General features: G+C 50.6%; 1 protein-coding gene across 1 annotated transcript in view; it reads left to right on the forward strand.

The window, feature by feature from the left end:
* The window catches only part of PRKCE (protein kinase C epsilon), a 482751-nt gene extending 464709 nt beyond the window's left edge, over positions 1-18042 (forward strand). The window contains exon 15 of the mRNA XM_026486666.4: positions 14850-18042. Within this exon, the coding sequence (XP_026342451.1) occupies positions 14850-14996 (147 nt within the window). The 3' untranslated portion in view covers positions 14997-18042. The remainder of the gene's footprint in view (positions 1-14849) is intronic.
* The last annotated feature ends 5126 nt before the right edge of the window (positions 18043-23168 follow it).

The raw sequence follows: 23168 nt of genomic DNA on the forward strand, positions 1-23168 counted from the left end.
GCAGTGAGCTGGGCAGGACTGGCTGCTGGTCCCCGATATTTGTATCTGTGAGACTCGGGGCAAGTCACGGAATTTCTCTGCTCCCTTCTGGTAACATGAAGGACTTCTGTAATCTACCTAAAATGTCTTCCAGTCGCATGAGGGCTGGAATAAATCAACTTCATTGTAATAAAATTTACATAGACTACAATTTACCATGTAAAGCGTGCACTTGGGTGCATTTCCACAAGTAGGTGCACCCATGTTGCCGCCAGCACGGTGAATATATAGAACATCTCTACCCCAGACAGTTCCCAGGTGCCCTTTGCCCCAGGCAGTCCCTGATCTGCTTTCTGTCACCGGAGAGTAGATTTGGCTTTTCTGGAGTTTCATGCGCAGATGGAGCCATGTAGTATGGGCTCTTCTGTGTCTGCCGTCTTTCACTCAGCATCATGTGTTTGAGCTTTGAGAATTATAGTTTTAACCTTTTCCCATGGAAAATTTCAAACACGTACAGAAGTAGAGAGAATCCCTATGTGTCCATCACCCAACACCAACAATTAGCACTGGCTAATTTGTTAGGGGAGGGATTTTTGTCTGTTTCGTGCATAGCTGTATCCTCAGCATAACTCCTGGCACAGGGGAGGTATTCAGTGTATATGCGTGGGGTGAATGAATGAATGAATTCTGTCGACCTACTGTGTTTTTCCAGAGAATATGTCTCTCTTAGCTCCAACTCCACATTCTTTTCTCACCTTTTATGGCCCAAGAGCTATTCCCGTTCATGCCTGGGAATTTGGGGTGATAAGATCCTGCATTAGGAAACCTGAAATTGTTGAATGGTAAGAGAGGTGGGTGACCTCATCTTGACTTGAGAGGCATGTATTAGAGTGTTTACAGTCCCCGTTTCAAAGCCAGCAGGCAGAGCAATAATAAATCCCGGCCAAGAGAACTGATTTCTATCTCGAACATTCTCATAAATAAGGAGGGGTGGTGGGATTGGTAAGTGGAGGAACAGGGCTCATGCCAGGACCAGATAGGATAGATTCTTTGGGCACCCAAAAGGTATCCCTCGGATTGGCTAAACCCAACAGCTGTCAGCAGTGACCCTGCTTTGAGAAGCAGATGCTCTGTGAGAAGGGGCCCCTTGGTGAGAAGCGGAGTGGGGCCAGCTTTGCCGCTGTGGGCCTGCCTGCTTTGCGCTGGAGGCGCAGTCCTGCTGCTGCACGTCCCGCCGCGTGGGGCCGGCTCGCTGCAGAGCTCGGGCGCTCAGGCCTCAGGCGAGCCACGGCACGCACGGCGCTGTCTCCTACGGCTGTTCATTCCTGGATATCCACACTGCGCTTCCTATGTGTCGTCAGTACCTCGCCCCCATTCTGGGCGCCCCGTTACCCTACTTCAGGGTCTCCCCAGCGGTGGGTTGTAAAAATCCATGTAATGAGTCAGGTGAAGGAAAAAAAATTAACGAAGAACAGGATGGGGTAGGGTGGGGTCAGGTCGGGTCAGGTGGAACAGAACGGAACAGAACAAGGAGAAAGATCCGGCTAGAGCACAGAACGCAGTGCAGGTGAAGTCTAGCTTGCTGAACCTTTTCTGGGGCTGGTGGGATGAAAGCACGTGTGCTGGCTTATATACAAAATGTATTTCTTACTGGGCATAATGAAACATTTCGAAGGGCTCTGCCCCTCTTCACTTCTAATGTCTAAAAAGTGACCCCAGAAAGTATAGTGGGGATGGTGATCTCGTGGACTGTGAGGGATACAGGGAAGAATGCAGGTGGTGGCTGGTTGGTTGGTTACTTGGTTGGTAACGGAACAGGGCTATTGGTGAAAGCCGCTGAACTGGGTGCCTGTGCTGGGCTTCAGGCCGCAGCCCTTTGCACCCACAAACACACTGATGCAGCAGGAGGCAGGATGGCACATGTCTGGGACGTGGGCCTGGAGGCCAGAACCCCTGAATTCAGTCCTGGCTGTGCCTTGGGCTCGCTGTTCGATGATCTCTCTAGTGGGAGCCATGGCATGGTGTGCCAAGCACTGCGCCAATGCTAGGAATACAAGACAGACGCCCGGTGCGTCCTGAGTTAGCCCTAATTCTGAGAAGTCCCGGGAAAGAGGCCCCGGGGCAGCCCAGGCGTATGAGGGGTCCAGCCTAGGTTAAGGATAGTTCCCCTGGAAGGGGTGTTTCCTTCCCCCACGTAGTAGCACCCAACCCTCTCTTTAGTAGCAGCATGGAGGCCTTGTGGCCTCAGGAACGGTTTCAGAAGTCCTTTACAGCATTCGAGGGGGAATGGGCCCCCTTTACTCTGATCTCTGGTCTGAGAGGGTGGCGGGCTCACCGTCCGAGCAGAGCTCTTGAGCCTTGCGGTCCTCGGAGGACTCGGCAGGGCCCATGTAGTTAACCGGAAGCTGGCAAGTTCAGTCCTGAGCCAGGCACTGCTCGTGCAAGAGGCTGCTGCCTGCCTCCCTGGGGAGCCAAGAGTCACGGGGCGCTGGGAGGCACCTCCAGGCCGTTTATAACCTCCACACTGAGTGTCCTCGAGCACCCGTGGGCACCGCGCTGATGATGAGGACTTAGCCTGAGCACAAAAGGACTCTTGGCTGCGATGTATGCAGTATGCATTTGTGACCCAATTTGCGAGTCGAATAGTCACAGCCAAAGGGGTGCATACGTGTGGAGCTCGGCAGGCCGGGAGGGTGTCGGGCTGGGAGGGTTTGCCCCGATAGAAGCACCCACCCTTCAGAGCTGCACAGAAACACTCCCTTCCCTAAAAGGAGTAAAGAAATGCTGTCTGTGGAGGTAAAGCTTTGATACAGATGGCTTCACCTGGTCTTAAAAGAACCTTCTTGGAAAGAGTTTCAGGTACATAGTCTGAGTCCAGGGGACTTCTCGCACTCATTTTCATAGGGTCACTTCAGCCTTCCCGCCGAGCGCTGAATATGCCAGTGGGGACATCCTGTGCTGGGGACCCCCATGGTGCAAGGAACTGAAGCCAAAGGGGACATTTCAGGTCCTGAGAATGCCTCTCAGGGCTTCCTTCCCATGTGGACTCCTTGGAGTTATCATGCCTTGGAGAGACCCAGGCTTTGTACAAGGGGAAGCTTGGAAATCTGTGGTTCTTAGCAGTCAAGAATCCAAGCCCTTCAAGAATCTGATACAGTAAACTCCAGGAAAATGTTTCCATATGCACAGCAGCCTGTACTGTATTTTATGAGGTTCACGGAGGCCCTGAAGTCTGTTCCCTCATGGAGGGCTTGGTGAACTGGCCAACAGGCAAAATCCAGCCCACTGCCTCTTTCTGTACAGCCCTTGAACTAAGTAAGAATGGTTTTTACATTGTTCTTCATATGGTTGAAGAAGAACATTTCATGGCACATGAACATTATATGAAGTTCAAGTGTCAGTGTGCATGCATAAAGTTTTACTGGAACACAGCCATATTGGTGCAATTGTATCTTGTCCAAAGCTGCTTTTGAGCCACTGAACCAGGGTGGAGTGCTGGTAACAGAGACCCTAGGGACCTCAAAATCTAAATATTTACTATATGGCCCTTCGGAACAAACTTGCCACTCCTGCTTTGGGAGTAAGAACCCAGGGCAAGAGGCTTGCTTGAAATACTTCACTTAAACTAATTGAGCTGTAACTGGGTGATGGACATGAAGGAGGGCACGTGATGTAGTGAGCACAGGGTGTTATATAAGACTGATGAGTCACTGACCTCTTCCTCTGAAACCAATAATACATTGTATGTTAATTAATTAAATTTAAATTTTAAAAAATTCTAAAAAGTAATCAAGCTGTAGAATTTAGAGGTAGAGCAACTTTGAAAACCACCTTGACAAGTTTCCCCACTTGACCATGTTAAGCAGGGGATGCCGGGTAGTTGTGTCTTGGGTTCTACTTTCAAAGTTCTGGGGGGTTCTCGTTGGCACTGCCTTCCAAATGACCCCAACTTTCGGGTAGTTGCTATGAAGTTTTGTTTAAAAAGCATCGTAACAAGTGTACGAAGTTTGGTAACAACTTCGTAGTAGGGATACTCGCCCTTCCCTGTAATGGACCTCCAGAGAGCCAGGTCTGTGGACCCCTTCTGGACCGCTATTTCACAAACAAATTGTAACTGGCTGAATTTCCTGGATCATTGAAGTATTTGCTGGGCGTGAGGGAGGTGGTTGGTGTTAGCTAGTAAGCGTTTCCAAAGTAACTCTTCAAACGGAATTTGTGAAAATGTGTATTTTTTATAGTCTAGCAAACAATAATGAGGGGACAAGGAGAGAGTGGAAATTGCTGGATTGCGTCAGACAGCTGATTTGACAGAACTCAGCTGTGGTGGTTCATTCAGAATGCCTGGTACTCTGAGGGACTTGGTCCTTTTAAAAAATATATGTATACAGACTTCCTCAGGAGTAAAGCAACTTTCCCTCAGAAGTGGTTTAGACAAAAGGCAGTTGACCACATTTTGGGAAGGTGGCATTCGAGGCCGCCACCTGAGGCTTGGGTGGCTCCTCAGCTCTGCAGGCCAGCGACAGAGGCCACCATGCGCCCATGACCCTCTCCTTTGGACCAGTGAACGGCCGGGAACCAAATGACTCCCCATTTTTAAATCCCCTGAAGTGAATCACTTGGGCTTAAAAAGCAAATGGGTGTTGATGTTCTTTTCCCGTAAAAGATGGAAGCAACTTTACTAGAGTAGAGGTTACCAACTGGAGATTGTGTGACCCTTTCAGCCAAGCTACCATTTTTTTTTTAATTGAATTAGTTGGCAACACTTAAAAATTAGGAGACTTAATGTGAAAATGTATCTGGAGGACATTCAGAAGACCTGGAAACCCTGGGTCTTCTTCCTGAAGGCAGTATCAGCGGGTGAGGCATGCGACGCCCACTGCGCCCCATTCTCTAGTAGCTCCCCATGTTCCCCAGGCCCCCCCTGCACACCCACACACCCTGCTCATTACAGAGGAGCTATGATGTCACAACCAGCAGCACTAAACGTAAAATGTGTCTTCTTTTTGTTTTTGTTTTTTTTAATCTTGCTTTATTCTAGAAAGTTTAAAGATGGCCCACCAGGATATACAAAGTACGTATTCTAAATATAATATCCTGGAAAATAGGAAAGAAAAACAGGGGCAGGAAGAAAAAAAAAAATCAGGAACGTTCTTTGGGGGGTGTCGTGTCACACATCTGGCTCTTGGCTTTTGAGAGCAGACTGTTCGTTCTAGACTCCGGAGCACATAGGACAAGAAAGCACGCAGGGTGCCCCGATGAAACAGTGACTGTTCTGTGAACTGAGATGAAGTAGAACTCTCTCTCAAGGACCATCCGAAGACAATGCCGTTTGTTCTACTTGTGATAAATGTTGATGAGAAAGCCGAGGCTAATAATTTACTTTTATTTTATGCCATGTGCTATTCTCTCGACTTAAAAGTATTCTTTCATGTATTCCTCATAACCAGTGTATGGGGAGGACTACTAGCACCGCCGTGTCACAGATGATGAAACTGTGGCACAGAGAGACTGCATGATTTGCCCAACGCTGCAAAGCTGGGCAGAAGCAGGCGTGGAATGCAGGCAGGCGGCCACAGAGCACACGCGCTAACCCGCCGAGCTACCCTGCCTCTCAGGGGTGGCACCTGGAGAAACCAGTGTGGTGCCCGGTGAGCTCTTGGATGTCCCAAAGTATAAAGGCTAATATCGAATAAGGAAAGGAGGGCATGACATTGAGAAGGAAGGCCAGTATGTAGCGTGAACTTGAGAAGAAGCCAAATCCAGAACAACCCAACCGTAGGCCCCTAAATAGGCTTTTAAACCACAAAAAGGCCTTTTGAACCTGCTAAGGAAACGAAGGAGGAAAGGGATCCCCTGCGCCTTTACACAGAGAGACTCAACCAGGCTGCTTGTCAGAATCACTTACGAAGCTTTAAAAAAATACAGAGGTCTGGGCCTCACCCCTGGAGGGTCCAGTTCATGAGGTGCGGGGCAAGGCCCAGGTGTCCATGTGGTTGCACTTTGGGGTTTTTATTGTTATTGTTTTTGTTTTTTAAGTTTTTATTTTACTCAACTGGCGCTCATCATGGCATGCGCGCTCCTTAATTCCCATCCGCCGTCCCCACGCCCACCTCCCCTCTGGTAACCATCAGTTTGTTCTCTGTCGTTAAGAGTCTGTGTCTTGATTTCAATCTCTCTCTCTCTCTATTTGCCCTTTGCTTGTTTGTTTTGTTTCCGAAATTCCACATATTAGTGAAATCATATGGTTTTTGTCTTTCTCTGACCCGACTTACTTCACTTAGCATGATACTCCGCAGCTCCATCCACATTGTCGCAAATGGCAAGATGGCATTCTTTTTCATGTCTGGCTAATATTCCATCATAGATATGCACCACCCCTTCCCTATCCATTCGTCAGTCGATAGATACTTGGGCTGCTTCCATATCTTGGACATTGTAGATAACGCTGCTGTAAACATCGGGGTGCACGTATCCCTTAGAATTAGTGTTTTTGTCTTCTTTCAGTAAATTCCTCGTAGTGCGATTGCTGGATCGTAGGGTAGCTCTGTTTCTAGCTTCTTGAGGAGGCTCCATACCGTTCTCCACAGTGGCTGCACCCGTGCGTGTTCCCACCCACGGTGCACGAGGTTTCCTTTTCCAGCTGCACTTTGTTTGCGATGCATAGACAGGATGGAGAACCACTGTGTTAACCAGTGACAAAAAGCAAGGCTGTTATTTTGTCTCTAACTTTTCCCCAAAGGGGAATCTCTTGGAAGTACAAAGATTAGGGCAAAACCCACTAAGAGTGAACTGAAATCCAAGGGAGGTACATTAATGAATCACATTTCATAGAGCTCCCCAGGGGGGCAGGGGCACGCCCGGGGCCAGGTCCCCAAGCAATGGCATTGCGTCTCCGACGTGGGGCCAGCCTCACTGTTCCGTAAGGCTCCTGGTGATCCAGCGTGCAGCCCCCGCTCTAGGCTCAGGTGAAGTACAGGTCGGCTTCCTGAGGACTCTGCTCCGCCCACTACGTGGTAATTTGGATTTGATGGAATAGAGCGGTGATACCAAATGCCGGGAGATAGGCTAACAGCCTCCCTGTATGCAAAAATGCAGAGAATGTGGATTTGGGATACTTGGAGTTAGATGCCGTAAGAGTGAGATCTGGAAGTTTTTATAAGAAGGTAGCTTGTGGACGCTTGAGGGGCAAATGGTAATCACTTGGAGCCAGTTACGTTCATTTCTAGATCAGCAGACCAGAGAAATGAGGCAGGCATTTTGTGTCCTTGTTCCAGCAAATTAATCGGAAGTCTCTGATATCCTCCTCCTGAACAAGATGGAAAAAGTGACCATGGCTGGTCCGTTCACAGTGGATTTACCAGCAGTGCCCCCCCGAAGTGTGCTGGTGGACCTGTCAGCTCTGCAAGAGGGCTCTGTAGAGGGGAAGGCAGAGGGCTCCGAGCCTGAGCCTCCCTCACGCGGCATCTTCATATGTGTCTTAATGGAGTAACGGGAGGCATGCAGTCATGTTTTAGGATGACACAGAGCCGAAGGATAGAGCAGAGAAGACGGGTGATAGAATTAACGTTATATTCCCATAGTACTTTACGGTTTACATGAGCTTTACTGACATGCTCTTCTAGAACCCTCGGCAAGCGAGGTCTATGTATCGTCCCTCCTTTCTTGGTCACAGACTGAGATCAGAGAAGTAAATTACAGAATCGTTATTTATGGGGCTCTCCAGAAGCCAGAAATAAGTACCAAAATAAGAAGAAATCAAAGTTAAGGGTAAAGGATTACATTTGGATTCAAAGAATCAATTTCAGAAGATTGACATTTGTATTCGTTTCCTGGGGCTCCAGTGACGAAGTACCACCACCGGGGTGCCTTAGAACAGACACCTGTTCTCTCACAGTCGTGGAGATGAGAAGTCTTTAATCAAGCTGTCAGTAGGGCCATGCTCCCTCCATAACCAAGGCTGTGGGGGGTGGGGGGGTCCTTCCTTGCCCCATCAGCTTCTGGTGGTTCCAGACGTTCCTTGCTTGTGGTGGCATCTCCGCTTTCCCGGTGGCGTGCCCCCTATGTCTCTGCACTGGGCTTCCCTCTGTGCAAGTCTGTCTCTGTAGTCAAACTTCCCCTTCGTCTAAGGACACCAGGCACATTGGGTGAGGGCCCACCCTCAGGACTTCATCTCAGTTTGATGACATCTGCACAGATCTTATGTCCAAATAAGGTCACAGTCTGAGGTACTAGAGGTTAGGAATTCAGCATATCTTTTTGGGGAGACATGGTTCAACCATAACGGGGTTCTGTTGGATTGAGAACACTAAAAGCATCAGTGATTCATCACAGCTACTTGAGAAATGATAATACATCGATGCGATCTAAGCGTCAGTTTAACTTGAGGGTTCCCACCAAGTGGAAGGTCATGCCACAGCACTTGGCATGTGCATTGCTCAGACCAGAGTCAGGAGTCGAGAGGTCGGCTGTGGCCACTACTTGCTAACGAGGAGGTAGATTTTAAAAAGGCAGGGAACCACCGAGGGCTCAGAGCAGGGTAGGTGCTAGAAAAGGTCTGTAGACCGCCCAGTGCCAGGTGAACTCTGTACATCTTGCCCTGATTTCTATAAAGAAGATTCAAAAGTCTGACCAGTGCTTGGTTAACAAAATTAAGAGGGGGAGAAAGGGATGGAGGGTTATGTTTGGAGAAATTTCTAGGTAAATGATCATTAGCTTGAAATTCTGTTCCAACCCTCATTTTTGCCAAGCAAGACACTACGCAGTTATACATTCTTTATTTCATCTAACTTCACATGTAGGCATGCGTGTATAAACGTAGACATGTGGACTCTGTTATTTAGAATGTGTGGTCTAATGAATATACGTATGTGTATGCAGCTTTGGTTCATTGATAATGAGCAAGCATTCTAATTATTTAAATTCTTGCTTTTCAAGCTTTTAAAAGAGCAAAGTGGAGCTTAGACAAGACTATTGACATTTCAAAGCTAGGAGGAATTTGGGGTTTGACTGTTACGGTGAATGAAATTCATTCAAGCCAATGGATATTACGTTCTGCTGTGTCCCCTGCTTCGCGGTCGGTACCTTCTGGGATCTGAGAGGAGACTGTGACACACAGGACATATTAGAAAGGGCTGGCCGTATGCGGGACCCAGGAAGTGCCGTGGGGGCTGGGAGGGGGTGAGACTGGGTGAAGCTGCTGTCAGAGGGAGTTGGAACCTGACATGGGACCTGGACAAAAAAAGCTGGCCCTTTGGAGACCGTGTGGAGAGAGCCTACCCCTCCCCCACCCTCCCCCTTCTGGTCGCAAGGGGATCACAGTGACCGCTACCTACAGTCCTGTCATGCCAGGCAGAGGTAAAGAGCGCGGCAGGGACCAGCGAAGTGGCCACATGAAAGCCAGCCCCACGCCCCAGCCTGTGAGATTAGGGAGTTTTCTCTGTGCTTGAGAACAAAGCCATCTGTTGATCTCCTCGTAATCAGATGAAGACAGAAGCAGAAGTCGCTGGCTCCTCTGGAAGCTCCTGTTTATGACTTCAGTACAGTGAGTGAAGGAGGCGCACCAGCCAGACAGGAAGCCAGCATTCAGGCCGCCTGCCCACGTCCATGCCGACGTCCAAGCGCTACCACAGCCCGCTGAGCCCCAAGCCCTCGGCCGCCTCTGGTGCTTTAGAAGGCAGGCCCAGCGGCTCTGCTTCTCAGATGCAGTTTCTCAGAAGGTTCTGGAGCTACCTGTAACTATTTCCATAAGCTGCCTCACTCCCCCCTCATTGCAGATACCAGAGACATGCCCTTCCCCCACAGTTGGCCCCAGGCCTCTCAACTCCCAGACCTTATCTCTGAAGGGATGCCAGCGGGAATGGGAGTGTCCTTTTCCTCTAACAGCAGCCACAAAGGGGTAGTGACATAAACTCCCCTCAGTCCATCCGTCTTGATGGAATTTTCCCAAACCCTGGTTGGATCTGTTTGTGTTTGTCTCCTTCCAGCCGTCAGGGAACCCCAGGGCCCTGAGCTGACCACTGCTCAGAGAGGAAACCCCACGAACTGGGCCTAAGGCTATGTGTTTCTCTGGGCTGCCCCGCTCTAGGCCCCTCATGAGTCAGACGTCAGCCGTCATGCCGTGTCGCCTGCGCCCCCCCCAGACGAAGAGCCCCTCTGGAACCACAGCCGCCAGTGGTCCTGAGTCCAGTGCACTTTACTAGCTGTAGATAGCGTAGCAGCAAGAGAAGTACATTCACTCCTTTTTCAGCAGATATCTACTGAGCGCTGACTGTGCGGGGCAAGGCACTAGTCTGGGGACGGAATGTGCGTTCAACCCAGTCCTTGTCCCCAAAGCTCACAGATGAGTCGAAAGGAGGAGGATACATGCGATCCGTGCTGTGCTAAGTTAGGAGAGGTGATGCACCCATAAGAGGCATGGAAGGCCAGGAAGGCTGCTTGAAGGAAGGGCATCTCAGTTGGGAAGGGCAAGGTAAGAAACAGCTGGGTGATGAGGACGTGGGGGCAGAAGGAGGGAACAGGAAGAGGGGGTTCCAGGCCGAGGATTAGCTGTGCAAAGGCTTGGAGTCGAGGGAAGCCGGTGAATCCAGAGAACCTCATGGCACAGCAGGGCCCAGAAGAAGTGGGCAACTAGGTGGGGATGAGATCCTGAAGGGTCTTAGAAGTAGAGGACTATAAGACCCTGGGGCTTTTCCCAAGAGCGTCAGGTGCCATTGGAAGAATCTCAGTCTCTGGAAAAAGCCCTGGGATGTTCGGGCAGACCCTGGCTCTGCACTAGCTCAGCATTTGGAGGCATACAGAGACGCGTAAGGCTCAGTCCCTTCACGAGGCATGTGGCATCAACAGGCAGATCACACAGACTGTGTTGGGTAACGGCCAAGCTGTACGTGACGTGCCCATGGCACACAGTTGCCAAGACTTGGAGGGCACATTTATTGGGTGCCCATTCTATGTTGGGGTCTGCACTAAGGCACCTAACATCTGACATCTCATTGAGTCCCCAAAGCAACCTATGGAGTGCCTGTTACTACTTCCATTTTACAGATGAAAAGACTAAGTCTCAAAGAGTGGCTTCACACAGTATCATATAATCAGGAAGGGCCAGGCCCAGGACAAGAGGTCAGCTGGTGCTCGCTCTCCTACTCCATAGTTGCCCCCCTGAGTGTGGGACAAGGATGTGGTAAGGGCTTCATGGAGGAGATAAGGTCTGAAGAGGTCCCAGAGTCACCTCTCAGGCTCCACAGTGTGGGCTAAGAGTCTGACATTTAGATTTCAGGGGAGGCGTATGGGATGACCAAGGATCTAGGTAAACAGGAGCGTCTCTGGGGGTTTGCGCATCTGAAACTTGGACTTGAGTCTTGTGCTTGCTGAGAGGAAGGCAGCAGCTTTGCGAAGAGTAAAATCATGAGTCTTATAGGCTATAATCCCCAGTCCTCTTCAAACTGGAGACTCCATGCATGCTGTCTCCATCTATTAATAGGGGTGGTGTTTCCCAGAGATCCCTGCTTTGGAAAACTCCTCAAGCGTCTAAGGTTAACAGGCATTGCACGTAGTGGGGATGTTGGCTTTTGAATTGGAGATGAGTAACTGACATGCACCTAAAATGCTTCCAAGGATTTGGAAGGGCCAGGGCCAGGTTGCATAAGGGGGTGGGTGAGGCAAGTGTATTTTTCTAGAGAGCACTTGAAGAATGGCACAGTCACTCACATGCTACCGAGGATTCTGTGACCCCCTGGAAAGCCAAGAGGTGGGCCAAATGGCTCCCCAGACTAGCATGAAATGGAGCTAGAGATCCTCTGGGAAGGACATGCCTAGTTGTGCTGACTGACCCTGGATCCCTGGTACACAGCGGGTGACAATGCTCAGACATCCTGTGGAATCTCGCTCTGCCACCGTGCTCGGCTGACCTCGGGAACTGAAACCAGTTTCCATGACTAGTGGCCACTCAGGACTGACAGAAGCGCACAAGCAGTAGGTACACAGGGAGAGCCCATGTCAGAGCACTTCCAGCTTCCCCGGCTTCTCTATACACAGGCTCCCCTCATGCATGCCCGGTGAGGGGGAGCCGGGAAAGAGGGGTCCCTGCTTCCGTAGGTACTGGAGACCCAGGCACGGCCCACCCTTGGCCATGTCACAAAATGAGTTTTCCTCCCACCCTCTTCCTTGCTTCTCTTCTTCACCCCTCTTCTACCACCCCTTCTGCTGCTTTCCAGCTCCTCCTGCCGCCCACCGGGGAGCTCTCTTGGTCACCTCCTGGGATGATGCTCAGTGCTTCCCAAGTCACTCCTCCCCACCCCATTTCTCCTTCTAGACTCATTTTACCCGGCGCAGCAGGCCCGTACTCGGCAACCCCTTCCTCCGTCCAAGTGAATCCATCCCTCCTTGGACAGAGATGTTCAGAAGAGGCATCGTGACCCCCTTCCCTCCAGCGCCGGCCCTCTCATGTCACTGTGGGGCTTGGTATTCCTCTCGCGAGTCCCTGTCCTCGCAGGGCCCCCCTTTCCTTTCCTCTTGCGGTGTACATACTGGAGGCGGAGACAGATCGTCGTCCTGGCTAGGAGCCAGCCCTCCTGGTAGACGTGACTAAGCCACCTCTTGGCTTCCCCATCTCAAGGGCAACATGCATGTCCTGCAGCTGCAGGTTCTCTTTCCATCCTTTGGGTTTTCTCTGTCTCCCTTCTGCCTCCCCTCCAAGGTCTCCGGAACCTACTGAGCTATGCGGCTCAAGGCCAGAGAAAAGACACCAAGCAGGACTGATGGGTGCTGAAAGCTTCACTCATCCCTGTTCCATGCCGTCCACCTGATTCTGATCTCAGCCTGGGGTGATCTGCAAACATGCTCCCCCGCCAAGCTCACCCAGAGCAGGTCACCCACTCTTGCCCCAACCACAGCCTCTCCTGCCACGCGTGCCCACTGGCGAGCTCTCCTGCCTCCTCTGTAGCCTAACAGCCTGGCCTAAATGTCTCCTGGTGGGCTCCGATCCTTGCCTTGTCTTTCCATTTCTGCAGGGCGCAGCTCTCCAGACGCTTCACGCACGCAGCATCATGCAGAGACCTGGATTTGACTCTGACTCTGCTCTTAACTAGTCAGGTGACCCTGGTCGAGTCACCAGATCTCTTTGAGCCACACTTTCTTCATCTGTAAAATCAGGATAACAATACCTGCCTGTTCCAAGGATCAAATAAGGAAATGAACGGAAAGGTGCTTCGTAAACTGTAAAGCCGCCCTTCCCAGACCGTGTCCTGCAGAACTCTGCTCCTGAGGGAGGTGTCGAGAAGCTATTCAGGAAGAATAAAAGTTTCATGTCAAGTTTGAGGAAGGCTGCCCTAAACACAGTGAACCCGGTTTCTTGACTCAGGACGTCTCAGAGCCTTTATCCGCCAGTGTACGTGACAAACCTCCAAGAGCCGGGTGCAAAAATAGCTTTGTCGCAAAGCCACTTTCTGCACAGACCACTTATGAACGTCTTTCAGGTCACTAGTTTCCACAGAACAAAGCATATATTAATATTATTCCTCCTACAAATAATAATGCGACTCTTTCCACAAGATCCATTCCATCATCCAGGTCGCTAATCCTGGGTTAACACCAGTCAGTCAGCACCTGGAAGAGTATGGCAGGAGCTCCTTCGAGCCCCTGGCATCCTGCCATGTACTGTGGGGGCGGGGGGCTGGCACTGAAGGCCCCTGCAGTTGGACTCATCCTCCATCCCCAGGCTGGACTCTACCCCAGGCGGCTTGGTGAACCCATCGTCGTGTTCTCCATCTTCCGTGTTCCTGCCCCACCCCCCACCTTTGCCCCCTCTCTCCCCCTGCCAAGGTGACTTCTTCCCATCTCTACCAACACGATTGTAACTCATTCTTCCAGTCCCAGCCAAGTCCCGACTTCTCCATGGAAGGTGTTCTAACTCTTGCAGTGTGTGTTCGAGATGGGAATACTGGCTCCCAAATCAACCGGAAGTCCCAAAAGGCAGAGGGTGTGATTTACACTTCCAGATTTTCTCCCCAAACTAGGATTTGTCTGATTGCTGCCCCCCACCCCCCGACAGACCATAAGCCCTACCTTGGGAACTTGAGCCTCCCAGCCAGGTATGGGTCCTTCTGAGCTGGGGAGTCAGGGGTGACTTTTTTCCCATGTTCATTCATTCAGTATATGCTCCCTGTGGGGAACCCAAAGCTGAAGAAGACAAGGCCCCTGCCTTTAAGGACCTCTTGGTCAAGACAAACACACACAACTCATTGCAAGTCAGCATGTTGAGTGTAGTCATAGAAACAGCGTAGGAGCACAGAGTAGGGTTCTTAGTGGGTACGTGTAGGGATGGAGGCAGGCTTCCCAGAAGACGGTTCCCCCCCACCCCGCGGCCCCCCATTCATTCTCCTATTTAGAGGATGTCCTATGGAGCAGACCTGGCAAGGTTAGGGAGGTCTACCTCTAGAGAAGAAAGACCACTGGAGACTCTGTGGGAGGGAGATTCGAGTGTGTTCCCTGGGTCACAGGGATGGAGGTCTCGATGGAGCCAGAGGGGTAGACTAGGAGGGGAAGTGTGAGGTGAGAACTCTGTATCCCACTCTCCCAAACACACACACTGCACCCCCACACAACAGTCTGTGGGAATCCCACTTCCCTGCTTTTCCATCATCCCCACTCACCCCTTCTTCCCTCTCACCTGGACTCATTCTTCCTCTCTAAGTCCTCTGCCACCTCCTGGTCCTGGGGCCATCCATCGTGACCTCATCGGAGCAGCCCTGGGTCTGCTCGCAGTAGCGAGCGGCCTGCTTTGGTGAGAGGCTGGTCGGTGTGATGCCCACTCTCCGTGGGGGGCCCTGGGGAGCAAGGTCAGCCTGGAGTCAGTGCTTTCTCTTTTCTTCTCGCAGAAAACCAAAAGAGACGTCAATAACTTTGACCAAGACTTTACCCGGGAAGAGCCAGTCCTCACGCTCGTGGACGAAGCAATTGTGAAGCAGATCAACCAGGAGGAGTTCAAAGGCTTCTCCTACTTTGGTGAAGACCTGATGCCCTGAGAAGCTGCTCCAGGGGAGTTTGGTGATGCTGCAGGAAGGGTGCCGAGAAGAGTCCTGTTTCTGGAGGCTCAGAAGGCCTTGAACTGCTTCTCCTGTTCTCCAGAGCCCCAGTCCCTCGTCTGCCCTCTATTTATTGCGTTCCCTTACCCCAGGCCGGCTCCTCCCTCTTCTTCCTGGGGACCAGAAGGCACTCTTGGTCCTTGTCTCACCAGTCGTGCGGTGAGCGGGCAGCTGGACGCACTGAGCGTTCGGTCTGTCAGCAAGCCTGTCTCCCCTCCTCGGGGGCTCCCGGCAGTGACGCAACTTCAGTTCTTTTCCTTCAAAGAGCAACAAGAAAAGCAAACAAGAAGACCCTGGCTCTGCTGTTGGACAGAGGGTCCTGACAACTGTCGCCTCTCTTCCCCCCTCTTCCCCTCACCTGCCACCCTCTGCCCTTCTGTCCTGGAGAGTCGGGTGCTTCTCGGGCCTGGGGGTGGGCGCCCTGGGGGCATGCCGTGAAGGAGACAGCGGGCGAGCTGCACGGGTGGGCTCCCTGTGTCGGTTTGCTCTGGAATGGCTCACTGCCGCTTGCTTTGGTGTTAGCTTTGGGGCATGCCAACGTTGCGAGAGCATGTATCTCGTGGAAGAAATCCCTCTTTGTAGAAAAAGAAATTTGATTTTTGAACTCGATTAACATTTGAAAAATATATTAGCAAATTGGCTTTCTGATTGGCCAAAAGATATAAATTCCAATACTAATGCAGGTAGCTACTGAAGGGCTAATAGACAATGAGAAACCAGCCGTCCGAGGTCGATGCTGTTCTCGCTTTCGTGGCGCGTGGGGGCTGGACGAATCGAGAGAGAAGGAAACGAGTAGCGCTCCTCAGTCTTCAAGTTCTGCCGGAACACAGAGGCCACCGCGGCCATGGCCCAGACCCTGAGGTTCTAGTCAAGCTCGCTCCCAGATTCTCTTTCCGGTTTCGTTCTAAGTGCCCAGCACACTATTTATTTCCTGCAACCCACGTGTTCTTTTTGCGCACTTCTGCGAAAATGGTAGTACTACTGTGTCGTGGTCTTTAGACATTACGCGTGTAAAGTGAAATACGAACTCTCTGCTCTCGAGCCGAGCAGAGGGAGGCTAAGCAGGGGTTATGTGGAGGGTATCCAGAGACGGACGAGCGACTTGTTTGCAAACTGACAACGTGGCCGGCTGTACTTGGAGTTGTTTCTGTGTGCCATGCCGGGGCAACTCGTGCGGACACGATTTCCTGGATGTGATGTTACCTCTGTAGATATTGCTAACAGTGTTCCATTCTTCGATTTCCAAGGGTTCTCTGTGGCTTTGTGTATATGTTTCCCGGAGGTCATTTGATTATCTATTTTACTGAACTGGTTTAGCAGGGAATGGAATCCATTCCAGCTGTTGCACGTGGATTTCCCAGCTGCCCCTAAATATATATACTTGTGAGTGGCAAAGTGGCACTAATGAAGCTTTTTGCCTTTTGTACATTTGAGATTTTTGTATATAGTGTTTGCTGCAAGGCCTGTGGAATTGATTCATTGAATTTAGAGGCATCAACTGCTGCATGTTCAGGCATATTATAAAACTTTAGTCTATGAAAGAATAATTATAATAATGTCCAGGTGCAATACTCTGTAAGCGCATTGGTTCAAGTTACCGAGAGATAAGGTGTGTTTCTTTCTTTCTCGAGGGCAGGGAGGAGCCCTTTGTATCGTTTATTTCATTTTGGTTTATTTCAAAAGATGTCAACATATATTAAGCTATATTCAGTCTCTCATATAGTTCTCCTGTGCTCTATTACGCCCTGATAGAGATGGGGAAGGGAAAGGAATGTTTCCGATGGTGGTTTCAAAGCTTGGCCGGTGACTAGCTCGAGCCCCTAGGCAGTTGGTGTCCATATTTGCATCTGGCCCGTCATAGCCTTTGTTACTAACGATGACCTTCAGTTCTCTTTCGTTTTTAATTTTTAAAAACTCAGGTGTAATTATTATCTGTTCTTACGATAATTTCAAATATTATGCTCTATCAATTTGTGTGTTTGGCGTACCAGTGAAGTGATGAGAAACAGTAGATTAACTTAATTTATCTTCGGTAACTTGACCTACTGGGGAGAGACTGTCTTCTGGAGTTGAGTACAAGCACAGAAACATCTTCATGGTGGCATCATCTCATTTTTTAAGAAGACATGACAATACTGCCCATCCTACCCTTGCGTCACTACTGCTCTGTCTTTCCTCTGCTTCCTTCACCACGATGAACTTGGAACGACCAAGCAAGCTCTAATGCCAAACGGCCTGCACCAGGGCCTCGGTGGTGTTCCCTTCTCAGCAGGGCTTGGGCCCTTCCCACGGGACAACTGGCATTTTTGCTGGAAGGTCAAACAATACATTCCACCTGGCATCTCCAGGCAGTCATTCGCGGGGTGCCTGGCCCAGAGGCGCCCCTTGCAGCACCAGAGCTGGGCTGGCTGGGACGCCCCCTGCTTGGGGCCGGAGCTGACCAGGTTCTCACCGGGCAGGTTCAAATCCCACGTCGTCTATAGAAAAAAAAACTTGTGTGTTCCTTGAGCATTCTTTGTTTCCTTTCAGTTTTCACGAAGCTTAGGAAGCGGACACACGGTTACATTTCTTTCTAATCTATCCAGCTCTTGAGTGCAAAAAAAAAAAATGCCAAAAAAAATATCTGAAGGATAGCTGTTCTCCTGTGTTCTCTCATTATGGACTTTGTGAAGTGGAAACATCATTTTTTTTCCTCCAAAGGTGAAAAAAAATGCATTCTTGCTTTAAAAAAAAGGCTAAAAAATTACCTCTTTTTAAATTATGTGCAAAATAATTCTGGCTAAATATAAAATGTATTCAATTTTAGGGGTTTTTTTTGTATTGTGATGCTTTATTTGTACATTTTTTTTTCCTTTCTGGATGTAATTTTAATCTCTTGCCATTCATTAGTGTTATTTCATTGTAAACATTATTGTGCCAAATGTACTGTATTCAAAAGGATGTGAATGTGTATTGTTTCAGAACCTAATAAATACAATGGCGTTAAATCTTATTTCTGGGCTCCAATGAGCATTTTTACCTCCTGTGTGAGGGGCAGCGTGGCACCAATGAAGCTTTGTGCCCTTTGCACGTTAGAGATTCCAAATTCCGAAACCTAGACATGGTTTCCGCTTTCACCTTGCCCTTTGGAGATGCATGAAGGATGCACATGGCCATATTGGCTCACCCCTTGCCTCTAAGCTTCTGGAACTACCACCGTAGGCATGGAGAGGGCTTGAGTAGATCAGACGTGGCTCTGGACTGGCTGGGCGTGGAGTGAAACTGCCCAGTCTGTTTGGGAGTGCTGGAAGATGGGTGAGCAAAGGGGGCAGCACCCACGTCTTTGTCTTTCTAGAGAAGCAAACGCTGAACCTCTGTGAAGCCAACGTCCATTCAAGCCTCGTCAGGACTCAGGTTCCAACTGGCCATTCAGAGCTTCGGGTCTTTGGAGTCCAGGAAACTCCGCATAGACTGGGAGCCCCTTGCAGGCTGGGCCTGGAGCACGACTGACCGCTGGGGCTCTGAGCGTTAGCCCGTGACCGCCTCCGCTGCATGGCCATCATGGTGGCTCCTGGGCTCCCCGATTCCTCCTTCGTTCTGGGCCTCCTTTCTGTCACACTGCTGGTTCTGCAAGGCTCCCCCTCTTCTTTCTCCCACACAGATTTTTCAAGAATATTTGAAACTCAGAAGTACGCCTTTGAGTATACCAGAAATTTCAATTAGCCAAAACTCTGTCTCCCTTAAGAGTTGTGGGGATGATTGCAGTTTTATTATTTGTCATCCTCAGGTGAAGGGATGGTCAGCCCATCACCCTTTCAGCCCTCAAAAGCGCTTCCTCATAAGCCTGCCAATGACTGTGGTAGGTCATCCCGAACGTACTCTCCGTCTCCCCCCAGTAACGTCTCGTGCCTGCCTGGAGATGTAGCGTGGACCTCCAGACCCCCCTCAGCGGGAAAGCTGTATGTAGCACCTAGTTTCCTCCCTGATTCAGGCAAGTGTCTAGGTAAGTGACCAAGGAAAAGCAAACATCTCACCAGCTTTTCTGTCTGATTAATTTAAATAAAAGAAGAAATAAAAGGAGCTGTTTGAGGAAGGTCAGAAGACATCTCCAAGCATTTCACTGAATGAAATCTGCAGCCTACACCTCCATGCCTGGTGGCCCAGAAGGGAGAGCTCCAAAGTCCGGGAGATGAGGGAACTCATCCTCCCAAATCTATGTACTCCACAAATCCCATGGAAGCGATAAGGAAGGTCAGCACCCCTGGTGTGGAACCTCTCTCCCCACCCGCAGCCACGGTCCAGGAGAGAAAGCCAGGCACTGATCGATCTGTCCCAGGAAGCCGTGGACAGTGGTTCCTGGCGAGGCTTAGATGGCTCCAGAGCTGCTTCGGGGGAGCCTGTTTGGGTGGCTGTGCCCTTGACTTGAGAACCTGCCAGCCTAACAGATTCCTCGTGGAATGGATGCGCACATTGCCCCTTCTGCATCCCCTTACACCTGAGTAGAGTCCAGCGCTTGGGCTAGCAGCCTAAAGATCCCTGTGTGATAAGATGACCGAGCCACCTGACATGTGTTGTCCTAACACTTGCAGTGGCACAGGTGGAGTGGAAAGAAGGCTAGACGCCCCGTGATGAAATCTGTTTCTTACATGAGAGTACTTTAGCCTTGGCGATGATACTACACTTAGGGTATGTCGGTTGTAAGCAATACTTGAAGGATGGAGCAGCTGTGCCAGTCTGGAGTATCTCCTCCAGGGATGGACAGCTGATCGAATAGTGTTTGTTTTTTCCAGAAGCCTGCCACAAGTGCTGCTGCTCCCTCTTATCTCCCATCAACACCTGGAGGTTTTGTCACTAGCATAAAGGATTCCAGGAAAATATTTTCTCAAGGAAAATGGTGGCTTGTTAACCAGCATAAAGAATGTTAGAAAGGTGACGTTGGTGATATTTGAGATAATAGATGGTCAAAGATACTTAAAGACAAATCTCCACATTTAAAAGCAAAAAACAATGGAAGAACTAGCCTTCTACTTCCCTAGTACTCGGGGCAGTGCAAATGTGAATCAGTGCGATCCCACTTCACACCTGCCAGAATGACTACATAAAAAGGCACACATTAAAAAGGAAAAAAAAGGCAGACATTATCAAGTTTTATTAGGGATGTGGAACAGATGGAACTTCTGCATTTCCGCTTTGAGTATAAAATGGTACAACCACTTTGAAAAAGTTTTGCTACTAAAAAGACGACTAAAAGTCTTACGCCGAACACGAATACCCTTGACTCCACAGAACAGTCTATCACCCATAGACTAAGAAATGCATCGTGGCGTATTTGCAGAATAGAACACTGGAGAGCCTCGGGTGATGTACAGCTACGAGCAACAACATAGCGGAATCTCAACGTACCGTCGAGTTTAAGAAGCCAGGCGCAAAGGAGGGCAGACTGTGTGATTCCATCTGTGTCGAGTCGCAGAACAGATCATCGGTGCTGCTAGAAGTCAGGCTAGCAGTTGCCCTTGTGGGGAGGGGACGTCGTGACTAAGAGGGCCCCCAAAAGCATCTGGGATGTGCGTGAGTGTTGTTTTCTGAGCTGGGAGCTGCGAACAGCTGTGTTCTCTGTGTGATCATTCACTGAGCTGTGCCCTTGTGTGGTGGACTTCTGTCTGTGTGTATTGTTTGTCAATAAAAATTGTCACACACACACACAGACAACCCCTAGGATGACTTTTGTCCTTCACCCCTGAGGATGGCACAGGTGGGTCCCGTAAGCTGCCCATGTCCCTCTGCTGTCCTGGTGGAGCCTTGGTTCCCAAACTCCCACAGCAGCCTCGTCTGTGGCTGGCACGGGGTCACATTTGACCTGGATGGACCTTTCCTTCAAGGCACTATTGGAAACACCCAGACTGACAGAGCTGGAACTTCATGGAACTTGTTCAACAGCCACAAGACTCTTCCGTGCCTGCTTGCTGATAAAATGTCCGTGTGTCTCAGAACGTGGCCTGTGAGGTCCTCAGGGAGCAGCTAAGCCTCCCCCTCTGGCAGCCACTGAGATCACCAAAAAGAACCCAGGGAAATGCATCACAAAAATTGGTTCAGGGAGAGTCCGCGACGAGAGGTTTGTCTTTCGCGTTTTCCGCTCAGGCAAGCAGCTGTGTCTTTCTCAACCATGTTTCCACATTCATTGAATGGTGATAACAAGACCTACTACCTCCAAGTCCTCTTGTGGAAGGTCAGCGAGATAAAAGGTTCCAAAGCACCACTTCTAGACTGTGGCCGTTCTTTCTCTTCCCCAAGGCACTCTGTCCCTGACCAGCGCCCGGCCTGCATTGCGGGCAGCGTGGCCTGGTCTACTGATGACTGCTTTGCTCTCCTGTCCTCGCTCTGCTTTCTTTCCCCTCATCCTCCAGACACCCTGCCCCTCAGCTCTCCGGGGGCACCTACACAGCCCACCCCACCTGTGAAGGAGCCTCTTTGGGGCAGGAAGGGAACACAAGTGTAGACAAGGTCTTGGCACTCAGGGAACTTACAACCAGCAGATGTGACAGGCCCAGGCAGGGGAGCAGCAGAAGGCAGACCAGAGAGACAGAGATAAGCCCTGGACATGATGCCGGCGAAGTCCAGAGGAAAGGGGGTTAGGTGTGTGTGATCCTGGCAGGCTTCCTGGAAGAGGCTGTGGTGAATGGGCACTGAAGGAGGTCGAGGCTGCGGAGAGGGCAAAGGGCAGGGAAGGGCCTTCCGGGTGGCCGCTCGGCTGGGTCAGGTAGTTTGGCAGTAAGCAACCTTGCCACGAGCCTCTGCACCCCTAACTAGCCATAAGGCGATTTTGCTGTCAAAGGTAAAAATCATGAAAAATAGAAGAGAGACTTCATTGAAAGGGACATAATAAAACATGAGAAATGAATGGCAACCTTAAGAAGACTTTATTGTGAAATTCAAAATGTTGGGATATGTTCAAACTGCATGGTGCAGGGTGGCCACGCTGCTCGAACAACTGAGTTTGTTCCATGGATCGTAGAAAAGCACTTGTCTTCAAAGCCTTTCCATCCTCGAATTACACTCCGTGTGTGTGTGTGTGTGTGTGTATGTGTGTGTGCTCGTTGAGTTGTCTCCTCATTTGGCATCTCGATTTTTCTTTCTTCGCTGTGATTTCTCCCTCTGTCCACTGAGGGGGGATGTGCTCCCCAGGACGAGGCCGCGTCTTTGCAGCCGAGCTCTGTGTCGCGCGGGGAGGGCTTCCGCTGCGGCGTGTTCCTGGCGCGTGGTCACGTGCCTGTTGCAGAAGCGCCGAGGCTCAGAGGGAAGCGTGGGCTCAACACCCCGAGCTGCTGCGTAACCGTCATGAGGGCGAAGATGTATAGAATATAGAAGTGGGCGGATATAAAAATGGGCACACGGTCTCAGTGGAGAAGCAGAACCAAGCCGTCGGTCCGTTTGGGTTGTGTTTTTATCTTTCCGAGCGGAACTGTCTCCCCGCCGGCTAGTGCTGAGCAGAAGCGTCTGCGGCGAGGGCGTCCGTGGCGAGGGTGCTTAGCGCAGTAGCACCAGACCGCGCTCAGCTCGGGGTGGCGCCGGGGGGCTGGGGTGGGGGACCCGACGTCCAGGGCAATGCTGCGACTTCGTCTCTCGACGTGACATTGTCAGGGTCACACGAATCCTGCAGAGTGGCCTGACGGCCTCTGCAGCTGGGACAGTCTCTAGAGAGCCCGGCCCGGCCCTCAGCAGAGCGCTGTCCTTGTGGATGACAGGACAGGCAGGTCTCACGGCCCACTCTGCTTCGGATGGGATCCCGTAGTTGGCTGCCCGAGGACTGAGATCAGGTCAGCGTCAGTTCTAGAACCCAAACGCCAAGTAAACTGTCATAAACCTTACTGCTTCTCAGGCCTTCTGCCCGTGGGAGCAGGCGGCCGTCCACGGCTCTCGAGGCTCCGAGGGGGCCCCTTGCTGGGCACTAACTGCAGAATCTCACCATTATGTTTCCTTCTTCTTTTTTTAACTTTTTTTTTAAGATGTTTATTTATTTGAGAGAGAGACAGAGAAAGCCTGAGTGGGGAAGAGAGGCAGAAGCAGATTCCCCAATGAGCAGGGAGCCCGATGCAGGGCTCGATCCCATCATGACCGGCACCGAAGGCGGACACT

The sequence above is a fragment of the Ursus arctos genome, unplaced genomic scaffold (assembly GCF_023065955.2).
Source record: "Ursus arctos isolate Adak ecotype North America unplaced genomic scaffold, UrsArc2.0 scaffold_8, whole genome shotgun sequence".
NCBI classification, from domain to species: domain Eukaryota; kingdom Metazoa; phylum Chordata; class Mammalia; order Carnivora; family Ursidae; genus Ursus; species Ursus arctos.